This window comes from Equus quagga, chromosome 12 (assembly GCF_021613505.1).
Source record: "Equus quagga isolate Etosha38 chromosome 12, UCLA_HA_Equagga_1.0, whole genome shotgun sequence".
In the NCBI taxonomy this organism is placed as follows: Eukaryota; Metazoa; Chordata; class Mammalia; order Perissodactyla; family Equidae; genus Equus; species Equus quagga.
The window spans coordinates 40,270,534-40,295,977 of NC_060278.1; the positions used below are offsets into that span (position 1 = coordinate 40,270,534).

At 39.4% G+C, this 25,444-nt stretch overlaps 1 protein-coding gene across 5 annotated transcripts in view; it reads left to right on the forward strand.

The window, feature by feature from the left end:
* Positions 1–25,444, forward strand: part of ENAH (ENAH actin regulator) — a 143,852-nt gene that overhangs the window by 99,730 nt on the left and 18,678 nt on the right. For 2 of the 5 annotated variants that reach the window (XM_046679466.1, XM_046679465.1), the window contains exons 4-7: positions 3,651–3,735; positions 20,304–20,617; positions 21,845–22,639; positions 24,906–25,210. In XM_046679466.1, coding sequence (XP_046535422.1) covers positions 3,651–3,735; positions 20,304–20,617; positions 21,845–22,639; positions 24,906–25,210 — 1,499 coding nt within the window. The remainder of the gene's footprint in view (positions 1–3,650; positions 3,736–20,303; positions 20,618–21,844; positions 22,640–24,905; positions 25,211–25,444) is intronic. The other 3 variants (XM_046679467.1, XM_046679468.1, XM_046679469.1) reach the window with 2 other exon arrangements.

Below are 25,444 nucleotides of genomic sequence, written 5' to 3' on the forward strand. Positions count from 1 at the left end.
CAGACCCCCTCTCCGTCCCAGATTCCAGTTATTCAGTGCAGATTAGGTGTCTCATCAGTAACTTTTGTGTCTGATTTTTCTGCCTCCTCCTGGGGGATCTCCAGGCCATCTTGTGAACTAGTCACGAGTCATTATTCACATTTGTTTTATGAGGACTCTCTTTAGTTCATTTTGAAAACCTACTTGATGTTCTATGCTTGGCTACTTAGACATTGAGTTCCACGTGCAGAATAAGAGACTCAGTTTACCCAATTGCAGAGAAAAGATTGGTTTGGCCTTCATCATGTGTTAACATGCAGATCTCTCCCCATTACTTACTACTACCTTTAATTGATTTAACTGTGTACAAATAATACCACATTACTAAGGTTAAACTTGATTGTATTGTGTATATTAACACCTATTTGTCTTTTTAGTCCTGTGTTTTTAAATAGTCTGTGGCTAAGTGTGGAATTTGTGGAAATTAAAATGTGGCAGTTAAGTGAAATAAGCTTTAGCCAAAGCTCAATATTGAAGTCAAGACTGAAATGCCATTCATTCCTGGTTGAGAGATACTCTATTCTGATTTCCGTCATTTATAAGACACCATGTCAGTGACATGGACACGTTTTCTCTGTTAGAAACAGTAATTCACGTACTTTGCTATATGAATTCTAGCCAGGACAAATTAAGATCAACCATTGTCTTTGGCTGTGGTAATAAAACAGAGAAAACTAGTCCTCAAATAGCTACTGTTCTTTATGATAATATAGTCGGAACAAAGCAGCTTCCCTTGTTTCTTCTCTTTTTTTCCAAAAGAGAACTGTTAACCACCATATGATGCTCATAAAATATTGTCATTTGCCCACTGGTTAGGAAAGTACCTTTTTTGCATTCTACGAGAACACAGATACTCACCTAGGAATATGGCCTATGTGGAGTAAGTAATAGTTATATTCCAGACAATACGGTGGCAGCTGACAGCCTTGCCTAATCTCAGTTGCTGCTTCATGTTGTATGTGATGCCTTCAGTATAATTTACCAATTGTATAACCCAGAAGAATGTTTGACGAGAAGGAAAAATGTAATTGTGTACCTGAAGTTTATAATTTACCTAGAATTCTTTTATTTGATGCTTACAGCATATTTATATTATTTTTTAAATGCACATGAATTTCAATGTGCTCGTTATTGTGACTTGACAATATTGATGAAGAGATGAACAAAACAGCCAGATTAAATATAGACGTGAGAAAATGCCAAGGGAAAGGCTTCTCCTCTCTTGCCTGCCATTTAAGAAATGTCTATGGAAAGACAAACAGGCCATTATCACAAAGAACCATGTAGAAAAGAATTTTAAGAGCTGTTCTTGGATCAAAATTCCCCCCACTTTAAAAAGCCCTTCCTTGAAGTTTTTCTATGCTTCTCAGCTGCATGAATAAAATGTAGTAAATTATTTTTATAATTAATGATATCAGCCAGAAAATATTGCCCATATTTTTAAAACAAGTTTTCTAAGTAAACTTTAACTTAAAATCCAAAATAGTTTCTGTAAAGTGCTAAGATACTTTTTTCTCATTCAGATTTTTTTGAGTTATATCCAACTTTTGTTAGTTTTTTTTTAAAAAACCTCTTTAATAAAATCAATAGGATTGAGTTGAAATTTTGACATCTTTTTCTTGAATTTGTATATTTGAGTTAAAACTTACATTGGTCGATGTTAGTTGGTGAATTCTGTTAACATGGTTGAGCTATAATGCCTGCCCTCGGTGTCGGTAGTGTGATTGCATTGTTCTTTGAGATGGATGGCAGGCAAGTCTAACCTGCTCACATCCAGCTGTTTAATTATTTGAGCAGCATGAGGTTTTCACTTAAATACACAAACATTATTTTAAGAAATAGTTAAACCATAATGGTCTTGTAAATTGTCCATGCTAAATGCTCACATTTAGTATTTTTGGATAAACATACCTTTGGATACATGAAATACTTCACCCAAATACTTTATATTTTCTCAAATTTACCCTCTCACCTTGTCTGTCCCCCTCCTTCTGCCAGAAGACATATCTTTTCCCTGTAAAGTATTAAGCGTATGGCTTAATATGACAGTCTGTTTTGCATCATTGTGTTAATTTCTGGAAGAAGGAAAGCCTACCAGTCTGTTGACTAGACAAGTTATAGATTTTCATTTATGCAAACATTCAAGTGCATATTTAATTTTAATTTAAAAAGCTTTTTGATTTTGTTGTTGTTGTTGTTGTTACTGATTACATGGCATTAATATATTTTTATATTTCCTTTATGTGGTTCTCAAAATAGCAGTCTTTTAGGAAATCTAATGAGCTATATCACTGCATTTGTCATCTCATTTGTCTTTAGAGGACAAATTAAATGATTAATTTAAAAACGTGTAAAGAGATGAGGAAAAAAATTAGTAGGTAAGTTCAGACCAGATTATTTATTTTTCTGCACTTGGGATATGCTAGTACTGTATTACATTCTAATGAACCGTATCCTTCCAGTTGTGAAGACTGCTCCACTAGTATAAAATAGATACTTTGCGCTCTTAACTCACAGATTACAAGAATTTGCTGTAGTGCACAGAGCATTTATTTATTCACTGATTTTTATACTAGTGGTCTACAAAACACTTTCAGAATATCCGCTAGGGCATTTGCTGGCACACTAGGATTCACAAATACGGACAGCATCATTACTCATATATTTCTCTCCAAGAGTGGAAGATAACTACTATTTCTTTATTCTCTTATTTACTGCATTAGATTTCAAGATTGTTCTATTGTAAGCCTAGGCATTGTACATTAGGTCTAGTATTTATTTATCTCATTTTATGATACATTTAATTTTTATATCCAGTGACATTAAAATGTCCCATAATTTAGTGGCATTCTTCATAAGATGCTAAAAATGGATCTCCATTGTACTTGATATGTGGGAATGGATGGTCATTAGTTTCTCATGACAGAATCATGTTGTTGGTTTGAATGTAGGGTTTTTTTTTTAACCCCAAATGAAAAGTTATTAAGATTACCTCTGTTCCATTAAAAATTCAGATACGTAGGTTAATTATATATGGAAGTTTAGCAAATGTTTGTTTTCACCAGTGCTGGAAATGCCAGGCCGTTAAATAAGAATCGCAGCTTAAATTGGGCAAATTTGATAAATGCATTAGCAATCGTCAGTCTAGTAATAAGGTTCTCATGCTCTCTCTCTCCTGTTTTTCATTTCCAGTGTTCTATTTAGGTGAGTTTGAATTCTGATTTTTCATTTGAGTTCTCCCTCTCCACTCCATGAATAAGCCCCCCAAAGAGAATGTCTCATTGTCGTAGAAAATGTCGAGCTTAGGTGCCTATTCAAATGCTCATTGAACACTTGTTTGACTCAAGCTCTTCATATATAAATGTTTATTTTTCCTTTATTGTTGACGTTTTCCATTTGTTTCAAGTAAGCCTTCTGGAGATGATGATAATATTATGTTGCAGTCTTTCATTTGCTCTGTGTTATGTAAAGCTTCTATTTTATTTTGCTAAACAAAAAGAAGGAACATTTGTAAATATGTGATGGTTTTATGTTACTCTCATGATTTTATCTCCTCTGTCCAGCTAAATATAAAGATAATGTTCATCTATAATGTTTTCCTCCCTTTTTAGGGCCAACATTGCCTAGACAAAATTCACAACTGCCTGCCCAGGTTCAAAATGGCCCATCACAAGAAGAATTGGAAATTCAAAGAAGGTAAATTCACAAGTTGTCGTTGGCACTTTTTCTTTTACTCAAGACCAAACTGGGAACACCCTAATATTGAAAGTAGGTTATGTCTTGGCAAACATTTAAAAGTCAGAACTCTTACTGTTATATTATTAAGTTTTGGAATTACTGTTAATAAGAGAGCAGATTCTTGTTGTGTTGGACAAGAGATGTTATGAAATTTCATATCTGCTTTTTGGGTAAAAATTGTACTAGTGTAGGTTTAACGTATTTTAAATACGCTCAACAGCATACAAACTGTCTTTACACTTCAAGGAGCCTTGTTTTTATGGTAGTTATAAATTAATCTTGGATCATTATGGCTTTCACATGACTAATTTAACTAGAAAGCTGAAATGGTCTTGGCTTTTCTATAAAGCATTGATCTTGGGATCTCACCGTGGGGTTTAGTAATGGAATACAGAATCATTCTCTTACGACTAAACTGCTAGTTGAATGTGATCAGTAACATTATCTTCATTATTTCAGTGCAGTTTAGAAATAACATTTGAAATTACAATACAGCCTCATTTAGGGGTAGTGTTTTCTGAATTAGCATATGGTCTCTGAATTATAAGCTACTTTGTAACAATAGTTTTATAAAATTCAGGTTAAATTCAGGTAATTAAAATTGAGCTAGTTAAACCAGGTGTCCCATTTTAAACAAATGAAAACTTTTTGGGAGATGTTGATATCGCATTTTATCACTAGTAGATTACCCCTGCTTTGTTCTGGAGAATTCGTAACTATTATATAGATGGACATTTCCAGTTGAGAAGCATTTGCTCCATGGCAAGCCAGCATTTCATCTTGTGACCTCTGATTTGGATCTGACGTTTGAAACAGTCTTCATATTCTCTGTGTTGTCTTAATATTTGTGTCGTATTCCCCTGATGGACGGTCAAAGGGATCTCTTGCTATGGTTCCGTGTCGGCTGCTTTGGTGTCTAACTACTTAGCTCTTGAGGAAGGTCCTCTGGGAATCTCCCAAAATGAATTTTGTTTTTGCCATAGGCTATGTTTTCAGTAGATCGCTCTGGAAATAGCCTCCAAATTTGGTGAAAATCTGTCCCAATTCTTTTGAGTGATGCTGTAACGGAAATAAATAAAATTAAGTTTCTGTGGAAATAGGAAAGCGTAGAAGATACAATTTCAGTTCCGTGTGGAGAGTTTTAAACATACCCAAATAATTCCAAGAGTTAGAAATTATAATGATATTGTTGTCATACATAGAAAAACAGAGAAGTAATTAGTAAAAAATGATCATATATTATTGAGAGTGACACATCTTTAGAAAACTAGGAGGAACCAGGAGAGAACCCAGAACATAATAGATAATCTCTGGTAATACAGAATGGACAAGCAGGTATTTCCTGAGACGGTTGCTGGAGGTCAGGACAATACAGGATAGAAACAGACCGTCGGAGGTACTCCTGGCTTGTTAAGGGTCCCCGATGGCTGATCCACTGCACAGAGGGTTGTCAAGGACTTGCAGCTTGCAATTTTGGTGTAAGAGAGTATTGAGTGAATTTTTAGTAATTGTTATAAAAACTCCAAGCCTCACGTATATGCTTTCTCCTATCAAAGTGCTCCCCTGTCAGTGCCCATCTGAACTTGAGGTTTTCCTGTTTGGATCTAAGTAGATACATAAGGGTTTGACAATTGACACTGTTGTTTATATTACTTATTTGTTTAGTTGAAGACTTGAACTCAGTCATTTTGAAGACTGAAATACAAGTTTCTGAAAAAGTGGTATGAATTTTTCAGTTATTTTCTTTCCGTAGCCATGCACAGACTCTTGTCGTGTTGATAAACCTTCCACGAGACAGCAATCAATTTCTTTCTCTTTCAGTATTAGTTTCATCTCCGTTTCTCTCTTTCCTCTCCTCCCATTTCCTCTTTAGTCTTGTGAAATCTGCTTTGCGTCTCCACAAGTCTGCTGGACACGTGGTTTCCCCTGTTGACTGGCTTCTGGTTTGAATGTCTCCTCTTAGTCCACGTCTGCCGCTTTTCTGTCTTCCTTTTGATGCTGTAGAGTCTCTTCTCTTTTGCTGACTCTTCTCTCTTTCTATCCTTTTCTGTACCTCTTCTTTTTCCTATATAGGGCCTTGCACTTAGCGATCTTTTTTCCTTTCTGTACGCAGTATACTTTTTGACAAATTGATGATTTGGTTGGATGTTATTGTTTTCTCTTAACTTTTATGCTGGTGGCTTCCATATCCACAGTTCCCGCTGTGATCATCCACTACGGAGATCCAGACCCATATTTCCAGCTAAATGGAGTGTTATGGATCCTTTAAGAATTTGGTGAGAGCAGTAGACTACTGCCCTCTTCCCCCTGACCCCCAGGTCCTTCAGATATGTGTGTGATGGTGCACATGTGCACGCACTTCAATGAAGAAACGTGTACCATTTCTGAGGGTCACAGAGCCCGTACATTCCGACGCTGGATCTTCAATGAGAATTCCTCTTGTAGAGCTCATCCATTTCGATGTCCTACTGACACCTCAATTTTAACTCTTTATGATTTTATTCTTACTGTATGTTCCTTCTTCTCTTTAACATTCCTCCCAAATTTTCAGCTTATAAAGTCTGTAATTATCTTCATTCACAATCTCTCTTCAGGTATACTTTATTATTTCTTTCTCTAAAAGCCTCTTAGATTTCCTCTTCTGACAGTCTCGTTATTCCCTTATGCACTGCCATGGTTTTTAGTCAATTTTTCTTTTTTTAACCTCGATCCCTTTTGGTTATTTCTACTTTATTACTGCCCGATTCATTTTTCTTAAACAAAGAAAATCTTAAACACTACAGGAGGGCCAAAAATGGGTGAAGGTCCTCTGCTACACGGTTGTGCCCCTCCCTCACAGGAATCCCCAGAATTAATCACTTTTAACCATTTCTCCTTTCAGTACTTCTAATGACTTTCTCCACTAAATAATATGTTTATGTTTCTATTTCTTGGTTAATCAAGTTGTAGCTAGTAGCTATTGACTCTCCACTGTGAAAAATGGTGCATTCTTTGCTTCACTTGCCAATTATCAGTAGTTATTATTTTTAGTTCCGCTGATGGTTTCTTTTCCAATCCTGTGTCTTAACTTTAGACACTTGCCTCTTAGCTCCTCCCTCAGAAGAGGACCCCAGTGGTGCTGGACATCTGCCTGTCCCTTTTCTTCCGTTCTCCAACCTGCTTTTGGCAGACATATCGTTTTTCTATTTTCAAGGTTTATACATTTGCAATGTTTCCATAAGTGTCGTTAAATCTTTGTCTTTAGGTTTGTAAGTGATCTCCCCCACCTCAACTTCTAGAATCTTCTTAAACCTTCTGATTAACCATGGTGGTCTGACTAGATATGATTTGGGTTTTGGCCTTTTCCCCCCACTTATTTAGCTCAGTATTTAGTGTACCTTTTCTATTTGAAGACTTGGCCACAACTCTTAAAATTAAAAAAAAAATTATGTCTTTAACCATTTCCATCTCTCTGATTTCTCTGTTGTTTTTTGGGGGACAACTCCTACTGGTCAAATGGTGGACCTCCCGGATTATTGTCTTATGATCCTTACCTTTTATCATTTTCTGCCTCCCTTTTTTTTGTTTTGTATTCTTGATGGGTTCTTTTTCTTGAGGAAGATTGGCCCTGAACCAGCATCTGTGCCCATCTTCCTCTACTTTACATGTGGGACGCCCCCACAGCATGGCTTGATAGGCGGTTTGTAGATCTGTGCCGGATCTGAACTACTGAACTGTGGGCCACTGAAGGGGAGCATGCGAACTTAACTGCTGCGCCACCGGGCCGGCCCCTGTCATTGACGATATTTTTAACCGTAGATGCTAGACCAGCCCTATCTGGTAGAACTGTGAGCCATGTATGTAATTAAATTTTTTCTAGTAGCCAATATTAGCAAAAGTAAAAGGAAACAGGTGAAATTAATTTTAATAATGTATTTTATTTAACCCAGTGTATCCAAAATATTATCATTTCAACATGAAATAAGTATAAAAATTATTAAGATATTTTACATTCTAATTTTCATCCCGAGTCTTCAAAATTCGATAGTATTTTACACTTACTGCATTTTTCTGTTCTAGTCACATCACAAGTGCTCAGGAGCCGCTTGTAGCCACTCGTGGCCACCTAATTGGAAAGCAGAGTAGTAGGCTTTTTATTGAAAATTTAATTTTAATTTTAATCTCCAACAGCTTTTTCTTTTTTGTAATTATTCCTTTATCGTAACAGCCTGTTCTAAATTCATGACCATATCTTAAGTCTCTCTTGTTTCTCTTTCTTTGCTTCAATTATCTCCCTCCTATAGAGTTGTATTGTTTATCTTAATGGTTTTACTCAAATATCTGGTGATCTTCAGTCGTCATTTATTTCTATGAAAGAATTAGGTTGAATGAGATCAGTGCTTGTCTTGGGTTTCCTCTTCCATCGTGGAGTTTAGATCTCTCCTGGGCAGCGTCTTCCCTGAGTGAGGGGGCTGCCAAGGAGGTCCGTGGAAGAAGGCAGAGCAGGTAGACTGACAGGCTCTCCCTCAGGACAAGAGTGGGGAGCAGACAGGCCTCAGGACCCCACAAATGCTTATCTACCAGACGCCCTAGCTCGTCTGAGTCAGCTTGTTCCGTTTCTTCAGAAAACTGTCTTCTGTGGCAGACGCCGTTCCTCCACTGAGCTGGGGTTGGAGAAGGGCTGGGCTGGGGCAGCTGTTCTTCAGACGAGGCGCGCCCCTTCCCGTTCTCTCTCCTTGCTGATCGCCAGTAGATCTTTGCCAGGTTCCTCTTCTCGTGTCTGCTTCAGCCGTTTTCAGTGTGCATTCTGGACTGTGGCTGCCTCCAGTCTTTGGTCCAGTTATATTCCAGACACCGTTTGTTCTAAGGGCTTAGGACACCTAGGGGAAGGCATGCGACACAGGGAGGCAAAAGCCTTACCCTAATCAGACAGTGAACAACAGACATGACGTGGTGTATGAGAAGATGCTAAGTGCTGTGGGAAGAAACAGAGCCAAGTAAAGGGGAGTGTATGTGGCAGAGAGGGAGAGGAGGTGCTGCTTGTAATTTTAAGTAGGTCGTTCAGGGTAGATCTTACTGAGATAAAAGGATGGAGTTAGCTGAGTGGATGTCTGGGTAGGTGCACTGTGTGCAGAGGGAACAGTAATGCAAAGGTCCTAAGGCAGCATTGTGCTTGTGTTACGGGGAAAAACAAGGAGGCCGTTGAGCCTGGAGCAGAGAGAACGAGAGGAGGAAACAAGAAAGAGTAGTGGATGAGTTTGAAGATAATGGGGAGTCATATCTTGCAGGACCTTGCAGGGGGTTGTAAAGAATTTAGCTTTTATTCTGAGAGATGTGAGGAACCACTGGATGATTTAATAGGAATGATCTAGATTAACATTTTAGCAGAATCAGTCTGGCTGCTCTGCTGAGGCTGGACTGCAGAGCAGCACGAGTGGAAGCTGCCCAGCAAGAAGCCAATTAAGGAATGACGTGGCGTCCGCCAGGTACTGGAGGTGATGGGAAGTTAGCTTCTTAGATTTCCTGGTTGGTTGTCTGTGGGGTGTGAGAGAAGCGCAGGAGTTGTGGTTTTTAACCTGAGCCAGTGCGAAGGGTGGAGTTGACCTTAACCAAGATGTGAAAGACTGTGAGTAGAGGAGGTTTCGTTGGGGGATCTCAGAGATGAATTTTGAAGATAGGAGGTTGAGATTTTCCCTGGACATCCAAGTGGAGACGTTGAGTAGGTAGGTGGATGTACTAATCCGTAGGAACTAGGCAAGAGGTCTAGCCGGAAAGCTCCTCTCTACCCTTCCTGTCTTCTAGAAATGGCATGATAAATTTGCTTTACTAATAACCACTCTCCTCAATTTTCTACTTACAATGGTTTTGTGTACAGTTTTATGATTTTTCTGGAATTCCAGTAGAATCTTGGAGTAGGCGAAGATAGTCTGACTGCTCAAATCTGCCAGCTTGAGTAGGAGTCCACATGCTCCGATGATGCTGTGTCCCTGCTCAGCGTTCCTGATGGCCGCCTCTCCTCACCTCCAGTTTCATTCTTTGGCCTGACGTTTCAGAACCCACCCTTTGTATCTCTTTCATTTCTCCTGCCTACCACTGTATCTATACTTGTTTTTTCCTCTTTACCTCTTCTGACACGCCTTTCTCATCTCTGTGTTGTCATTTTCTGTAAACTCTGCTTCAGGCCTAGTAATGGTTTTCTTTTCTGTACTCCTATGACTTAATCATACACTCATATTTTATTGTTTATTTTACATAGGAGTCTTACCTCCACAGTGACCGTTATAGGCTGCTTGAGAGTAGAGACCTGAATAATAATAGAGACCTGAGGCATCTTGCTTTTTAACACTGTAGTGTTTTCAAGTTATAAGAAAGGTATATGCCATTTTCCTTTGACCTTCATCCCATACAATCTATTTTTGCCTATGGTTAAACCACACTTAAAAAAAGATACTACAAGCCCCCAAAATACCGATTAAATTCTGTTAGACACTTAGTACTGGTCTTCACCTTTTCTCACCAGCAGCGGTTTCCCAGGTTAGGAAACACAATGGCAGAGGGATGCACAGCATGGTCTCGGGAGAAGTTTGCTTCCCAATAGAAATTCTATTTCCAAAATTTATTTCATGCCGTTATTCATATAAAAATAAATTTTCTTTTACTTGGTTTTATTTTCAGAGGCGTGATAAAATACCCTTGGGCGAACTTTTATTTCATAAGCTGAGTAACTTTGTCCTGTTAACTTTGGCTGTGTAACTGGCTCTTTTCTGCCCCATTGCTAAGAATTGTAATGAAAAAGAATATTAATGTGCATCCTGGTATTCATGCATAAGTTTCAGTGGTTATATTTTTAGTATAAAGTTCGTATTATAATCAGTAATGTTACATTTCTGTTACTACTTTCAGGTGAGCTCTTGGGGGGGTCTCATAAGTTGATTTTTGAAGACTGGTAAATGGTTTGTATTTGGCGAGCTAATAATAAGGAATGGGGTGGGAAGAGAAAGATGAACAAGGTGTTCCTCAGGCATGTGAATGCACGTATATGTTTCATATGCATAAAAAACTTTCTTGATAGGATTTTAGCTCAGAACCATAAATTATAAATGGGTTATCTTAATAGCTAAAAATTCTTATTCTTCGAATTATTTTTCTTAGCTTTTGAATATAAAAGAAATTTATATTCTTACAAAAAAAGAAATTAATTGCTTAAAGAAAAGCGTAACAGCATATTTAGAGTCTGATTTTGTTTAGAGAAATCAATTGCACTTTGAGGAACACCAGTGGCACTTCAGGCGCATCAGTTAGACAATGTGACAGACAAGAAATGGCCGTCCACTTTCTCGTTTACGCGATTTTGTTGAGGAGTGATGTTCTGGATTGAGTTGTGTCCTCCAAGAAAGATATGTCCTGGTCCCCAGTACCTCAAAATGTGACCTTACTTGAAAATAGAGTCATTAGTTAAGATGAGGTCGTACTGGAGTAGGGTGGGCCCCCTTAATCCAACATGAGTGATAGCCCTATAAGAAGAGAAAGACACAGAAGCAGGACGGCCCTGTGAGGACACAGAGACACAGGGAGAGCACCAGTGAAGATGGAGGCAGACGGTGTAGCGATGCATCTGTAAGCCAGGGAACACCAGGAGTGTACCAGCCACGACCAGAAGCCAAAGAGAAGCGCGGACCAGATTCGGCCTGAGAGCCCTTAGAAGGAGCCAGCCCTGCCGACACCTCGATTTCAGGCTTCTAGACTCCAGTACCGAGAGAAGAAATTTCTGTTATTTTTAAGCCACCAAGTTTGTGGTTCTTTATTATGGCAGCTGTGAGATACTAATACAGGTGGCAGCTAACTTGGGAGACCAGCAAAAGTTAAAACAAGCCAAGACAGAGAAGAGAAGGGCTGAGTTGCTGTGGTGCCTGCCAATAGCAATCCATTTCACAATGCTGCACCCCAGAGGGTTAGTTAAAAGTCTTCATAAGGAGTCTTCAGATATCCACATTTTCTCCGCCACACCCAAACAGGAGACTGGAGATTTATTCTCTCCCAGAGATGCTCTAGGCCGGTACTGCTCCATGGGACTAGAATGCAAACTGTGTCATTTTAAAATTTTCTAGTGACCACATTTTTAGAGATTTAAAGGGAACAAGTGAAATTAATTTTAATAATAAAACTGTGCAGCTGAAATATGATTTCAATAGGTAATTGATACAAAAATTTTAGAGATATTTTACATTCTTTTTCTCATATAGGTATGAAAAATCTGGAGTTATGTTTTTATACTTAGAGCACATCTCAGTTCAGACAAGGAACATCTTCAGTGCTCAGTAGTGGCAGACAGCTAGTAGCTGCCATTTTGGACAGCACAGCAGTCTAGGCTGGAAGCTGGCAGACTATAACTTGCCGGCCACATCCGGCCCCGGGCCTGCTTTTGCATAGCCAAGAGCTGTGAATGGCTTTTACTTTTCTGCAGAGTTGTTTAAAAAAAAAAAAAAAATTTAAAAAGAATATGCGACAGAGTACTTTGTGGCCCTTTGCAGAAAAAGTTTGGTGGCCGCTGGTGTAGACTGAGGTACACCAGCCCAGCTGTGAGGCAGGGAGAGGCGCCATAGTGGAAGGGGTTAGTGAAAGTTAGCCAAGTTGATTTCTTTCCCTTGCTCAGTTCTTAGACATCGGCAGCCAGACCTGTGGAGGCCAGGCAAGAAACTTTGAGAGTCCCCTTTGGGAAAATTGGCTTGGCCGAGAGAAAAGACAAAGATGTTGGCACTCAGGGTCCCTCCCAGTGAAGCTCATTTATTTAAGGGCTTCTGATCAGCTTTCGTGCCCTTTTTAAGTATGAATGGACAGCCAAGGATCGTCAGACCATTAAGGACAACTTCTGTAACATGAAGACAGATCAAAACAAACGAAAAATTGAAATTATAGGAAATAATACAAGGAGCAAAAGAAAAATTAAAAATATTGTATAATTACTTCAGAGAACCAAGAGAATATATTTTATTCATAAAGCAAAAACTTGTAAGTTATTTAAAAAGAAACAGAGCCTAAGAAAATGTACTTACAAATTAAAAAAAAAAACCCAGCATATTAGTTTTAAGAATAGGAGGTTTGAGAAATAAGGTTGAAGAAATTGCCCTGAAAATAATGTAAAAGATAGAGGTAGTATATGAGAAAGAAAATGGAAGAAGATCAGATTAGCACATCTACTTCCCAATGATAGGCATTATGGGGGGAAAAGAACAAAAATGTGAGGAAACAGAATCTGTGAATACATAACAGAAGAAGATTTCCTGGAACTCAGTGGCTTGTCTGTGTAGGTCAGAGGACTGCAAACTTTTTCTGCAAAGGGCCAGATAGTAAATATTTTAGTTTGTGGGCCACAGGTTTCTATGGCAGCTGTTCAGCTCTTCCTTTGTAGCTTGCCACAACGATATGTAAATGATGGGCCTGGCCGGGTTTGGGCCTCCGACTGTCGTTTGCCAGGCCCCCTGGTCTAGAGTGAAAAGACTCACCAAGTGTCCAGACCAGTAAGTAGGAAAAACATAAAAAGGCCCACCACCAAGACATATATCACTGTGGAATTTTAGAGTACTTGAATAGAGAGAAGATTTTAAAAGCTTGGAATGGGACAAGGGAGGGAACTTCAAATTCCTGAGAGACTTCCAATCTGAACTTCTTCCTCTGTACAGCTTCCTAGGAAGCTACTGGAAGATGGATTCTATTCAAATTAGAGTGTAAACCAAGAAGGATGAGACCACGGGAGGAGCCAGGTAGCCAGGGATCCGACTTCAGAAAGAGATGAGGGAATTCCCAGGGTGACTGAGGGGAAAGGAGAACCTAGGGAGCCGTCTGTCCGTCGGAGCCAGGAGGGCCGAGGCTCCTGATGGCGTGTTTCTGGGGGGAAGAAAAGCAAAAGGAGCAAACAAAAGTAGAATACTCACCTGATATGTTTGACCATATTGAGAGGGTTTACAGTTCTATGGAGAGTTTGGGGTGAAATTGGAATAGGAAGAGAAACAAACGTCAAAAAGTAGTATTACTTTTAACACCAGAGTAAGAAATAAATTGTTGTGAAAGGTGACTGTAGTCAGCTATGAGTGAGTGAATGTTGACGTCTCCAAGGTGGTGGTAGGACTTTATTGGGACAATGAGGAAGGAGAGGTTTCAGGGGGTTGGAGGGTGTAGGGACTAAATCATTTGTTTGGTAGGAAATCAGTAGATAATACCCACATCTGAAAAACTAAGAAATATTAGTTCTAAATGGTTTAACTATATTTAGAGATATGAGATAAATACCAAAGTGTCAAAAGTAGGTGCTTCTGGGGAGCAAAATCAGAAGTGGTGAGGATTGTTTTGTTATAAGCTTTGTAATACTATTTGACTTTTTAAGCTGTGTGTATGTGTTTTATAAGTTTAATTTTAAAATTTTTAATAAAAAGGGTGAAATTAAGTTGATAAAGTGAGTATTTACTTTAGGTGTTAAGTCTTATTAGTCCAATACCTTTACTCTGGGACCATGAATAGTGTAGTTTAGTTTTCTGTTCATTGTGCATCATTTGTTAATATCAGCTTTTGGTTCCTACTCGTATTATTAATAGTTGGCTCTCTTGGCTGATTGTGATGAAAAAACATATTCTGAGAAACATGAGTCAGTCCTGTGTTAGTCTCAACGTGGAACTTAATTATTTAATATCTATAAATAGTTTGCAAATCACCACCGCTACCTGGCGGTTATAAAAGGGGAACAATAACCCCAGCACAGAGCAGGGAGCTGGAGCCATGAAAGTGTATGGCCCTCCGGTTGGCCCGCAGAGGCAGGATGGACCCAGGGTGGACCTCCTTCTCCTGTAAGTGTTGTCTCTTGTCTCAGGAGCTTTATAATATTAAAACCTAATTATCTTGTTTAGTTTGATCTGTTTTTCGTTTGTTTACTAATGGAGAGGTGAAATGCCCATATGATCTGATCAAAACGTATTTATATAGTTTTATTTTCTGACAATTGTCAGTATCATCAAAGTGTTACTATATGTTATGAACCCAGACGTTTTTCTTGGTCTGCCCTCCTACTTTATTATGTCAAAATTTAAATCACTTTTTATTTACCTAACACTTATTCATTATAGGAAAGTTGAATGAAATGTGTTTTTAAATTTTATTTATATCTTACTTAAAAAAATAAGTCGAATCAACATAAATTAAACGTGTTTGAGTATGTTAAAAAAAACTATTCACCTCATTGTTGGCCAGTGCTTTGTGCATCTCTTCACTTGGGGAAAAATAGATATTTTGGTGGTGGAGGGAACTATTTCTGATATTTTTTAAATGTTCTTGAAGGCTATAATATTGGTCATTGGCACTGTAATTGTTTCTGAGAAAATATGTATTTTCTCATTAACTTTAAAATTATTGTAAAACGCATATCCTAACTTAAAAGAAAAGTCAGTCCACCAGAATTTTTCCATAGTTCAGAGTTAGGGCCTTTGGACTTCCAAACACAGTCTTCCGATGATTCTGTCAATGAGCGAGGAGAGCAGGCGGTTGTAGATAGACTCTAGGAAGAAGAGTCATGTGCGTTTCTGGGCTGAGTGTTGGCAGTGATATTTCTAAGAAAAACAGAGTTTATAAGTTTGGAAACTGTTTCCCTAAAAAGATAAACAAATGTCCTGCTTTAGAGGTCAAAACATTGAAAGTTGGAAGATTTATATACTCTCCAGTTTAGGTGGGAATTATTCATGCCACTAAAGATTTGTAAGCCTGGGATTTTTCTGTCTGACACACTACGTTGGGAAATATACGTAGCTGTGCATCTTTTCAGTGAGTGGGCTAAATATTGTTGGGGACTTTTAACGCTTTCCTTTCTTACCTTCAAACCAAGAAAATAGACAGCAGATCTGCAGTTGTGTGAACTGCCTGCTTTAGTCATCTGTCAGTGAACTTGGGAGATCTCTCTGGCATTGTGCTCTCTTCCTGCATCAGTAGATGCTCTTCGTCTTTTCTAAACAGAAAACCCTAGAATATTATGGTATGTGGAACCATCTTCCTCAGTTGGGACATCCTAGTTGTAAATGTCGTCATTCAGTAATTCTCTGATTCACTTTACGCGTCCCTGGCCGTCTACCTGTGATTTAAGCTTACTTTTTATGTTAAAAGCTTTGTGTTGCTGAGAGAAGCAGACAGTAACTTAGGGGCAGAAAAACAAAGAACTTGGATAAGAAATGAAATGTAATCTTAGAAATACTGTGTTTCAGCTGTGAGCACTATTTAGATTATTATATTAATAACGTTAACTCTGAGTATTGACTTACCCAGAAATCTATAGTCTCTCATGACTCTATTGGAAGAAGCTTGTGCATGAGGACGGGGTTGCAAGAGGCACCTTCTTATTAGAAAGTCAGTAAGTAATATCTAAAGTTTAAAACATGAGAAACAGCCAGAAGAGTTGACACTAATCGTCTCTGATGTGTTAGAAACGGGTGGGAGGGTCAGGGCAATGGACTGCTGGTTTTTGTTATAAGCTTTAAAAACGGTGCTCATACTATTTTGATCAAATAAAGTGAAACAGGTGGCACAGAAATGTAAAAGGACTCAATAACGTGGATCTTTTTATCGTAGATTTCTTGGTGCAGCCACTGTCCTCGAAAGTTACATACTTTCCCTTAGCTTCTGTATTCAGGTGTATTCTAATTAGAGTAGTGTGGGTGTATCTTCTGCCTTTTGGACCCAATAGATAGAGTATTACGTTTAAAACGGCCTTATTTTTTGATGCATATTGTATGCTTTAAATTTAATACATATAATCCCCAGGTGAGTTTATTCATTAGATGCAGGTTATTAAAAAAGTAAGAACTGATTTTCTCTGTCTAGTTTATTATTAAAAAAATTCTTGTGAATGCACCTAATTTCTTGCCCTCTTCCCCCAGTGATATGTTGTCCCTCAGGAACATTGGCAGCTAGTGGCTTATCAAATAGCGTAATAAAGTCAGTATTAGATTCTGAAAATCTGATTATTTTATTTAGCAGTCAGGATCTTAAACAGCTGCCACTCATAATAAGCACTACCTCGGTTTCTTCTGTTTTTCTCTTGCCATTATTGTTAAGTATGGTGCTGTGTCCAGAGAGAAGCTTTGTGTTTTTGTGAGAGAAGTGGGATTGATTTATTTAAGTGGGCTTCTTTGTTTGTTTTATAGTCAGTTTAGGAAACGTGAAGGGGAGAGATTCTGGAAAGATCTTACTGGCTTACTGCTACTACCAGGAGGAACGAAGAAGGGTAGCAGACACGTTCTGTCATTCAGTGCTGCCACACGTGTTAGCCCAGAGAAAGTCCCATTGACATTTCCAAATTATTATTATTATAGCTGACATTTATTGAGCATTCTTATGCTCTGGGTACTTTTTAAAGCGCTTTTAAGGCACTGACTACCTCATTTAATCTTCCCCACAGAGCTACGGAATGTATTACGTGTAAGGTGAAGAGTCCTTTTTTTATTTAAGGGAGAGTTAGCTTTTACGGCAAGATGGTCGTCTAGGCGCAGGTGTGGGTCCTGGAGACATTTTCATGCTCTTTCATACATATGTGTATGGAAGGTAAAAAGCAAACTTTTGTGTTTGATTTTTATGAGTGTTTTAGAGCCACATACTGTAAGCCTCTGTAGGTTTCAACACGTATAGTCAGCATTTGAAGTCCGAGAGTTAAAGAAGGTTTTTAATTGAATTGAATAAACACTGAGACATTCCGTATGTTCTTAGATATGGAGATAAGAAGATGTGAATGTTTTTCTAGTTTATCTTCAAATTTAATAAAACATTAATAGGATTGAGAGGATGAGACTCGGCAGAAAGCGTAAATTTAACAAAGTGATTCTAAAATTTACCTAGAAAAGCCAAATGTCTGAGAATCATCTAGAAAAACTCAAAAAGAGAAGCAATAAGCATCATCACTAATCATGAGGGAAATGCAAATCAAAACTACACTAAGATATCACCTTACACCTGTTAGAATGGCAAAAATAAACAAAATAAAAAGTGACAAATGTTGGAGAGGTTGTGGAGAAAAAGGAACCCTCATACACTGTTGGTGGGAATGCAAACTAGTGCAGCCACTATGGAAAACAGTATGGAGATTTCTCAAAAATTAAAAATAGAACTACCATACGATCCAGCTATCCCACTACTGGGTATCTATCCAAAGAGCTTGAAGTCAGCAATCCCAAAAGTCCTATGTACCCCAACGTTCATTGCAGCATTATTTACAACAGCCAAGACGTGGAAGCAACCTAAGTGCCCATCAACTGATGATTGCATAAAGAAGATATGGTATATATATATATACAATGGAATACTATTCAGCCAAAAAAAAGGATAAAATAGTCCCGTTCACAACAATATGGATGGACCTTGAGGGTATTATGTTAAGTGAAATAAGCCAGATAGAGAAAGACAAACTCTGTATGACTCCACTCATAGGTGGAAGTTAAACATGTAGACAAAGAGAACTGATTGGTGGTTACCAGGGGCAAGGAGCGGTGGGCACAAAGGGTGAAGTGGTGCACCTACAACATGAGTGACCATAGTGTACAACTGAAATGTCACAAGGTTGTAAACTATTATTCTTAATAAAAAATAAACAAAAAGGAGAGCAATAAGGATGGATGCACCCTGCTAGATGTTAAAGTATATAGTCATGCGCCACGTAATGACATTTCGAGCAACGATGGACCACATATATGATGGTAGTCGTCTGAGATAGTACCATGCAGCCTAGGTGTGCAGGAGGCTACACCGTCTAGATTTGTGTAAGTGCACTCTGTGTTGTTCGCACAACTACAGAATCGCATAACAACGCATTTCTCAGAACATGTGCCCGTCCTTATATGACTATTTCAGACATCGAAATATCCAGATACTGGTGCATAGAAGGCAAACAGATCTGTGACCTGAAACATCCTGGAAGTTAGAAAGTCAACTCATGGAAAGGTGGCATCTTAAATCAGGGCTGTCGATAAACGGTGCTGTGATGTAGATCACTACTTCCTGTCTCCAACCCAGGGTAAATTTCACAGGAAGTCAGGATCTTAGTATAAAAGATACAAGTATTTAAAGAAAGTGATTATATAATCTTGCTATGGGGAAGGGCTGCCTTAGAAAGATATCAAGGGAGGATCACACAAAGGAATGTTATTCCTTGATCCTCTACATAAAAATAACAGCCGTATTGCAGAACAACTTCTAAAATCAAAGACATAAAAAAAAAGAGTAAAAGTTAAAATGCACATGCCTAACATGTGTGATAAAGGGTTATTATCTTCCATATAGAAAAGACCTCTTTCAAATGAATATGGAACATTAACTATCCCAAGAGGAAACTGGGGGAGACTGTGTGCCGTCATTTCACAGTACCCATGTGCAGAATCAGTGAACAGGTTCCGAGTACTTAACAATGCAAACTGTTATGTGGCATCAGTCATGTTAGCAAAGATTAAAACGACAGTCATGTTCAGTGTCAGTGAGGGAAAGGAAGTGGGCCTTCTCATATACTGCTGGGCTGCTGGGAGTATTAATTGGCACAGCTGTTCCTGAAGACAGTTTGGAACCGTGTATCAAAAATCTTGATATTTCTACCTTTTCACCCAGCAAATCTGGTCATCAGTGGTGATCCTTAAGAAGCAGTTAGAAAGGGTCCAAAGATAAATGGAGATAAATGTTTGCTGCAGTGTTAGTAATGGTGTTAGGCTAGCTGACATCCTGCCGTAGGAGACTGCTTACACACGGACAGCTTAGCCACAGAACACTATGCACTCCTGAAAAACCACGATGCGAAACTATGCTGAGTGCCTTGGAGAATAACCTTTTACAGTATCTTAAATGGCAGAGAAGAACGTAGATTTCAGAGCGATTGGGAAATAGTATTTTGTCTTATTTGGTTTTTAAAGTTTATATGTATATTTTTACGTGAGGAGAATCTGGAGGTATGAATGCCAAAATGTTGATTATAGTTAACCTTTGAATATGAGATGATTTCAGTTTGTTTCTTTCCTTCTTTCTTAACTGTGTATTTTTTTTCATTCAGCAAACTTTTATTGAGCTATTGCTGTGACCAACCAGTGTATTTCCTAATATTATATAATAATAGTATATTACTTGTACAATGAAAATTTCATGTTATGTTTTAGGAAGGAAATGACAACTTAGAAATTTTTTTCAGTAAATGATTAAACTAATGACTTGTTAGTGCTATGTTCAGTTACTTGGAAAATGCATTAATTTGCAACATTTTATTCATGATAAGTACAGAATAAAGTGAGATTAGTGTAATGTGCTGAAGCATTCAGCCAAAAATGATCTTGAGAAGAGGAATTGTTTTCATTTCTATGAAACGAATGTGTCATCTCTATCTAAAGTTGCCGTCCTCCGGTGGGAGGAGAGATGTTGACTGCATGCTCTCCAAAGCTTTGTGTTCGAGTCAGAAATAAGGTTCACATAGGTTCACTGTGAAAGGAATAGGTTTTTAATGATGAGTGGCCATAGATGCATATTTTCTTTTTTGTTTTCCATTTCAGGCAACTACAAGAACAGCAACGACAAAAGGAGCTGGAGCGGGAAAGGCTGGAGAGAGAAAGAATGGAAAGGGAGAGGTTGGAGAGGGAGAGGCTAGAAAGGGAAAGACTGGAGAGGGAGCGACTAGAGCAGGAGCAGCTGGAGAGAGAGAGACAGGAAAGGGAGCGGCAGGAGTGGCAGGAGCGCCTGGAGCGGGAGCGCCTGGAGCGCGAGCGGCTGGAGAGGCTGGACCGAGAGAGGCAGGAGAGAGAGCGGCAGGAGCAGCTAGAAAGGGAGCAGTTGGAATGGGAGCGAGAGCGAAGAGTATCGAATGCTGGTAAGAAGTTGACACGTTGTCCTGCGTTCTTGATGTCTGAGCTTGGTGGTGGCTGAGGGTTTGTGTATTCACATGTTAGAACATTTCCCATTGGAGATGCTTGTGATTAAGCGATACGATTGGAAATTAGGAAAAATATGCAAGCAGTTGAACATTTTATTTCTCTCTGTATTGCTTTTATTGCTTGGAGACTTGACAAAAGCTCTTGGAAATTTTTATTCTGCCATTCTAATTCTTCTGACTCCCTATAAATTGGCTATAAAGTGTAAAGTGTGTTTTTATGGGGAAATTTTTATATTGGATGAACTTGGAATATATTTCCCTTTTGAGATTGCTTAAAATTGTCTTGAATACTGTAGTATTACAGTATCATTCAGCAAGAAATTTTCTTCATTGTATTCCAAAGTTTTTGAAGGAGGAATTAAAGACAGTAGGTGAAAATACCCTCTCTAAAACTGACTATTTACATTTATTTTCTAGTATTGCAAAAAATTAGAGAAAATTACTAAATCTGTTGGATTTACTTATTTATATAATTTATTGAAGGACCCTAAGGGTTAAGATATAACGGAAAGTTTGAGATATTTTTACATTCATTAAAATTAACATTTATTATAGGATTTAAGAATTATTTTTTTATTCCATGTAGCTTATATGAAAAGTCTCGATGTGGGTTGATTCAATATTGGTTGATTGGTTTGTTGTTTGAGTTACTGCATTTATTTTTAACTGCCTAACTATTTTCTGGGGTTATAGCCAACAAAACAAAACTTTTCTGCAAATAAGCACTGAATAGCGGGTTCCTAGCCTTTTATAATAAATATTTGCCAGTTTTGCTATTTGTTGTTTTAAAAAAAACAACTAAACTTATTCTTCTGTTTGTGGTCCTATTCATGTAATCATAACGTCCTTCTAGTGGACTAAATAATGAAAATTAAGGCTACTATCTTTTTCTTGTAAAGGGTAAACTAATCGATGTAATTTATCAATCTACTTGTTAGATAAAAACAAAACTTATTTCGTCCTCTTCTGGATCTCAAAATGTGTTTATAAGTTACAGTATTCTGGGGTGAGATTAGGTGTTTGCACATGTGGCTAATTCTCTGTACTAACTGTAGTGTGCGTTTGTACATTCCGTCTGAATGCTGGTTTCGTGGCTTCACTTGCTCCCTTTTTCTCTCTCCTTTTTTACCCTGTCTCTTGCTGCCGCTTCCCACCTCTGCCCAGCTCCATCTTCAGACAGCTCCCTGTATAGTGCTCCACTTCCTGAGTATGCCAGTTGCCAGCCTCCTTCAGCACCTCCTCCATCATATGCTAAAGTCATCTCAGCTCCAGTGTCAGAGGCCACTCCTGACTATGCCGTAGTGACCGCTTTGCCACCTACTTCCACACCCCCCACACCACCACTTCGACACCCAGCGACCCGTTTTGCAACATCTCTAGGTTCAGCCTTCCACCCTGTTCTTCCCCATTACGCTACAGTTCCTCGTCCTCTGAACAGAAACTCTCGGCCTTCTTCTCCTGTGAACACACCCTCCTCTCAGCCTCCAGCTGCGAAGCCCTGTGCCTGGTCTCCTTCCAATTTCTCGCCCCTCCCTCCGTCTCCTCCAGTCATGATTAGCAGCCCCCCAGGCAAAGCTACGGGTCCAAGGCCTGTCCTCCCTGTTTGTGTTTCTTCTCCTGTGCCCCAAATGCCTCCATCACCAACTGCACCCAACGGGCTGCTTGACTCGGTAGCATACCCAGTGTCTCCACCGCCTACCTCGGGGCCCGCAGCGCCGCCTCCGCCACCTCCACTGCCTTCCCTCGCGCCACTCGCACACTGTGGATCTCAAGCCTCTCCTCCTCCAAGCACCCCCGTTGCCTCAACTCCCTCATCCAAGCCTAGTGTTCTCCCTTCTCCCCCTGCAGCTGCCCCCGCCTCTGTGGAGACTCCTCTAAACTCTGTGCTGGGAGACTCCTCTGCTTCTGAGCCAGGCTTGCAGGCAGCCTCTCAGCCGGCCGAGACTCCAGCCCAACAGGGTAAGGCTTCCGTCATTGCCGCTGACAGCTAACCACTTGAAAGTATTCCACATCGGCAACTTTAACTGCCTGGAAGAGTGGGGAGGATGGTTTTGATGATTGAACATCTTTATGCCGTAGTACCATATTTTTTGTAATTTAACAAGTTAAAGCAGGGCCAGCCCAGGGGTGTAGTGGTTAAGTTCACATGCTTCACTTCAGCAGCCCAGGGTTCTTGGGTTTGGATCCCGGGCACGGACCTACACACCACTCATCAAGCCATGCTGTGGCAGTGTCCTACATACAAAATAGAGGGAGATTGCACAGATGTTAGCTCAGGGCCCATCTTCCTCACCAAAAAAAAAAAAAAAAAAGAAAATGAATGTTTTTTTTTTCTCTGTTGAATTAATTGCATTTAAAGGATCGATGTGAGGAATTTCCATATTGAACTAGATTTTGGTACCTTCTGCAGTATCATAATTGGAGGTGTTTTCCAGTATTTAAGGGGCTTCATAATACATTTTTTAAAAATTTCACTAGGAAAACATTACGTGACTCATTTGATCTATGTCATAAATTTATGGCCTAACTTGTCTTCTTTTAATTTCTGGGAAACTTAGAGATTTAGTGCCCAACTGTAATCATCGTGTACATCTTCCTGGAGGCCCCTCTGGAACCGTTCTGATGGTGGACCTGTTTCATCTTGGGCTCTCCTGTGCTGGGCCTCCCATATTGGACTTGCCAGGGATTGGAGCAGCCTGACTGCAGGAGGGCTGGAGGGTGGCAGGCTTGACATATGTCCCAAAGGGTTCCATTTTTGAAACCCTCAAAATGGACCCTCCAGTTTTGAGGGTCCAGAATCATGAGAAGTAACAGGCTGAAGGGATCGTTGGGAGAGTAGCCTCCTCTGTAGTGTCCCTTCCGCATGCCTGAACCTCACTGTCATGGCAGCAGGGGAGGGAGGATGCAATCCTCTAAGATGGGTTATTTCTAAGTACAGAAGGACCTGGTTCTGTAAGTAAATAAGAAGATGTCCAGTGACCTCCTCCTCCTCCTCTTTTTTTTAATAGGATTTAGCAAGAATTACAGGAAGGAATACGACAACAAATTGGTACTTAAAAAGAAACAGTGTCATAGTCTGGATTTAAACACACCTCTTTTAAAAAACCTTAGTTCTTAAGATAAAGTACCAAGGCTTGTTATTGCTGTGTATCTGTTTTTCCTGTTGACTGAGCGGATTTGCATATACCTTGAACCATGCGCTTCAGTTATCGCTGTGACGGGAATGCTGGGCTGCAGAGGCACAGTCCACTGATAGGTGAAGTGGCCTTCGTGCTCTGTCCTCAGAGCTCCAGGGACGCGGGGCAGATTGACAGCCTGGTGCCCTGTAGTACTCTTCATTGAGCAATTTTTGTTTTCAGCTTGTGTAACTGCTCAAAGTTAGCAGCTTAAAAAAATTTACCACTCAGTGTACAAATAGCATTTTATTTGTCCTAAAACGCCCATTTAAGCTTTTAAGGAAAAGAGTACCGGCTAGTTCAGTCTCCTGATAGTAAATAAGTTCTTGTTCACTCCCTTTGTGGACTGCACCAGATTTGGACATTTCTCTCTTACCACCCGTCTTCCAGGCTGAAAAAACTCTGCACTTCAAATTCCATGTCATTTAATTATTTCTGATAGTTAGCCTGAGGTTTTGCGTTGTACTAGTAGATGCCTTTACGTTGGTGATTCTCAGCTCTCGCCGCACATTGGATTTAGACGTGGAATGTTTTGAGAAATTGAAGCCTGGGACCCACCCCCCCTTCGTATTCTCACTCCAGTCACTTTGGCTATCTATAAACAAGTAATATACGTGTTCACTATTGTGGGGTTTATTGTGTCCAGAGTTAAGGTCTGCACAGATTACTTTGGCTCTCTTAGTTCAAATAGCACTAACTGCCATCATGTACACTAGTTTACTTTTTATGGAGGCTGCCTCCCTCCCAAACTTTAGAAGGGTTTATTTTGTTTATTTAGCAAATCCCCATGAACAACAACAAACAAATCTAATTAAATCTATTGCATAGTTCCATTAATAAAGTGTGTAAGTAGTTGTACACTTGGGCTTCACATTCAGTATCTTTGTAGTACTGATCTAGATTTAAAACATATGGTAAATGGAACTCGCTGACAGGCAGCAACGTTTGAGTGAGTTTAATTTAGCTGGGCACTCTGCACACCTTTCCTCATAAAATACTATCACTGAGCTCTAATGTTGATGGTCTTATTTAACGTTTCTATCTCTCAGGCATTGTCTTGGGACCACCTGCACCTCCACCCCCGCCTCCCCTCCCACCAGGTCCTGCCCAGGCTTCAGCCACACTCCCTCCACCCCCAGGACCCCCTCCACCCCCTCCTCTTCCATCCTCAGGGCCTCCGCCTCCACCTCCGCCACCCCCTCTTCCTAACCAAGTCCCCCCTCCGCCTCCACCACCGCCTGCTCCTCCTCTCCCTGCATCTGGATTTTTTGCGGCATCCATGTCGGAAGACAATCGCCCTTTAACTGGACTTGCAGCTGCAATTGCTGGAGCAAAGCTTAGGAAAGTGTCGCGGGTAAATGCATTTCCAAATGATTGTATTTTTTATATATGTCTTATCCTGTCTCAATATCTAAAATACTGAATTTATTGTATTCTAATTTTATGAAGCTTATTAACTTCATCGATTAAAAAATTTGAAATAATTTAAACTTACAGAAAAGTCCTAAGAATAATATAAAGAGTTTCTGTAAAACCACCAGCCAGATTCACCACTTAACATTTGACCACGTTTGCTTTATTCTTTCCT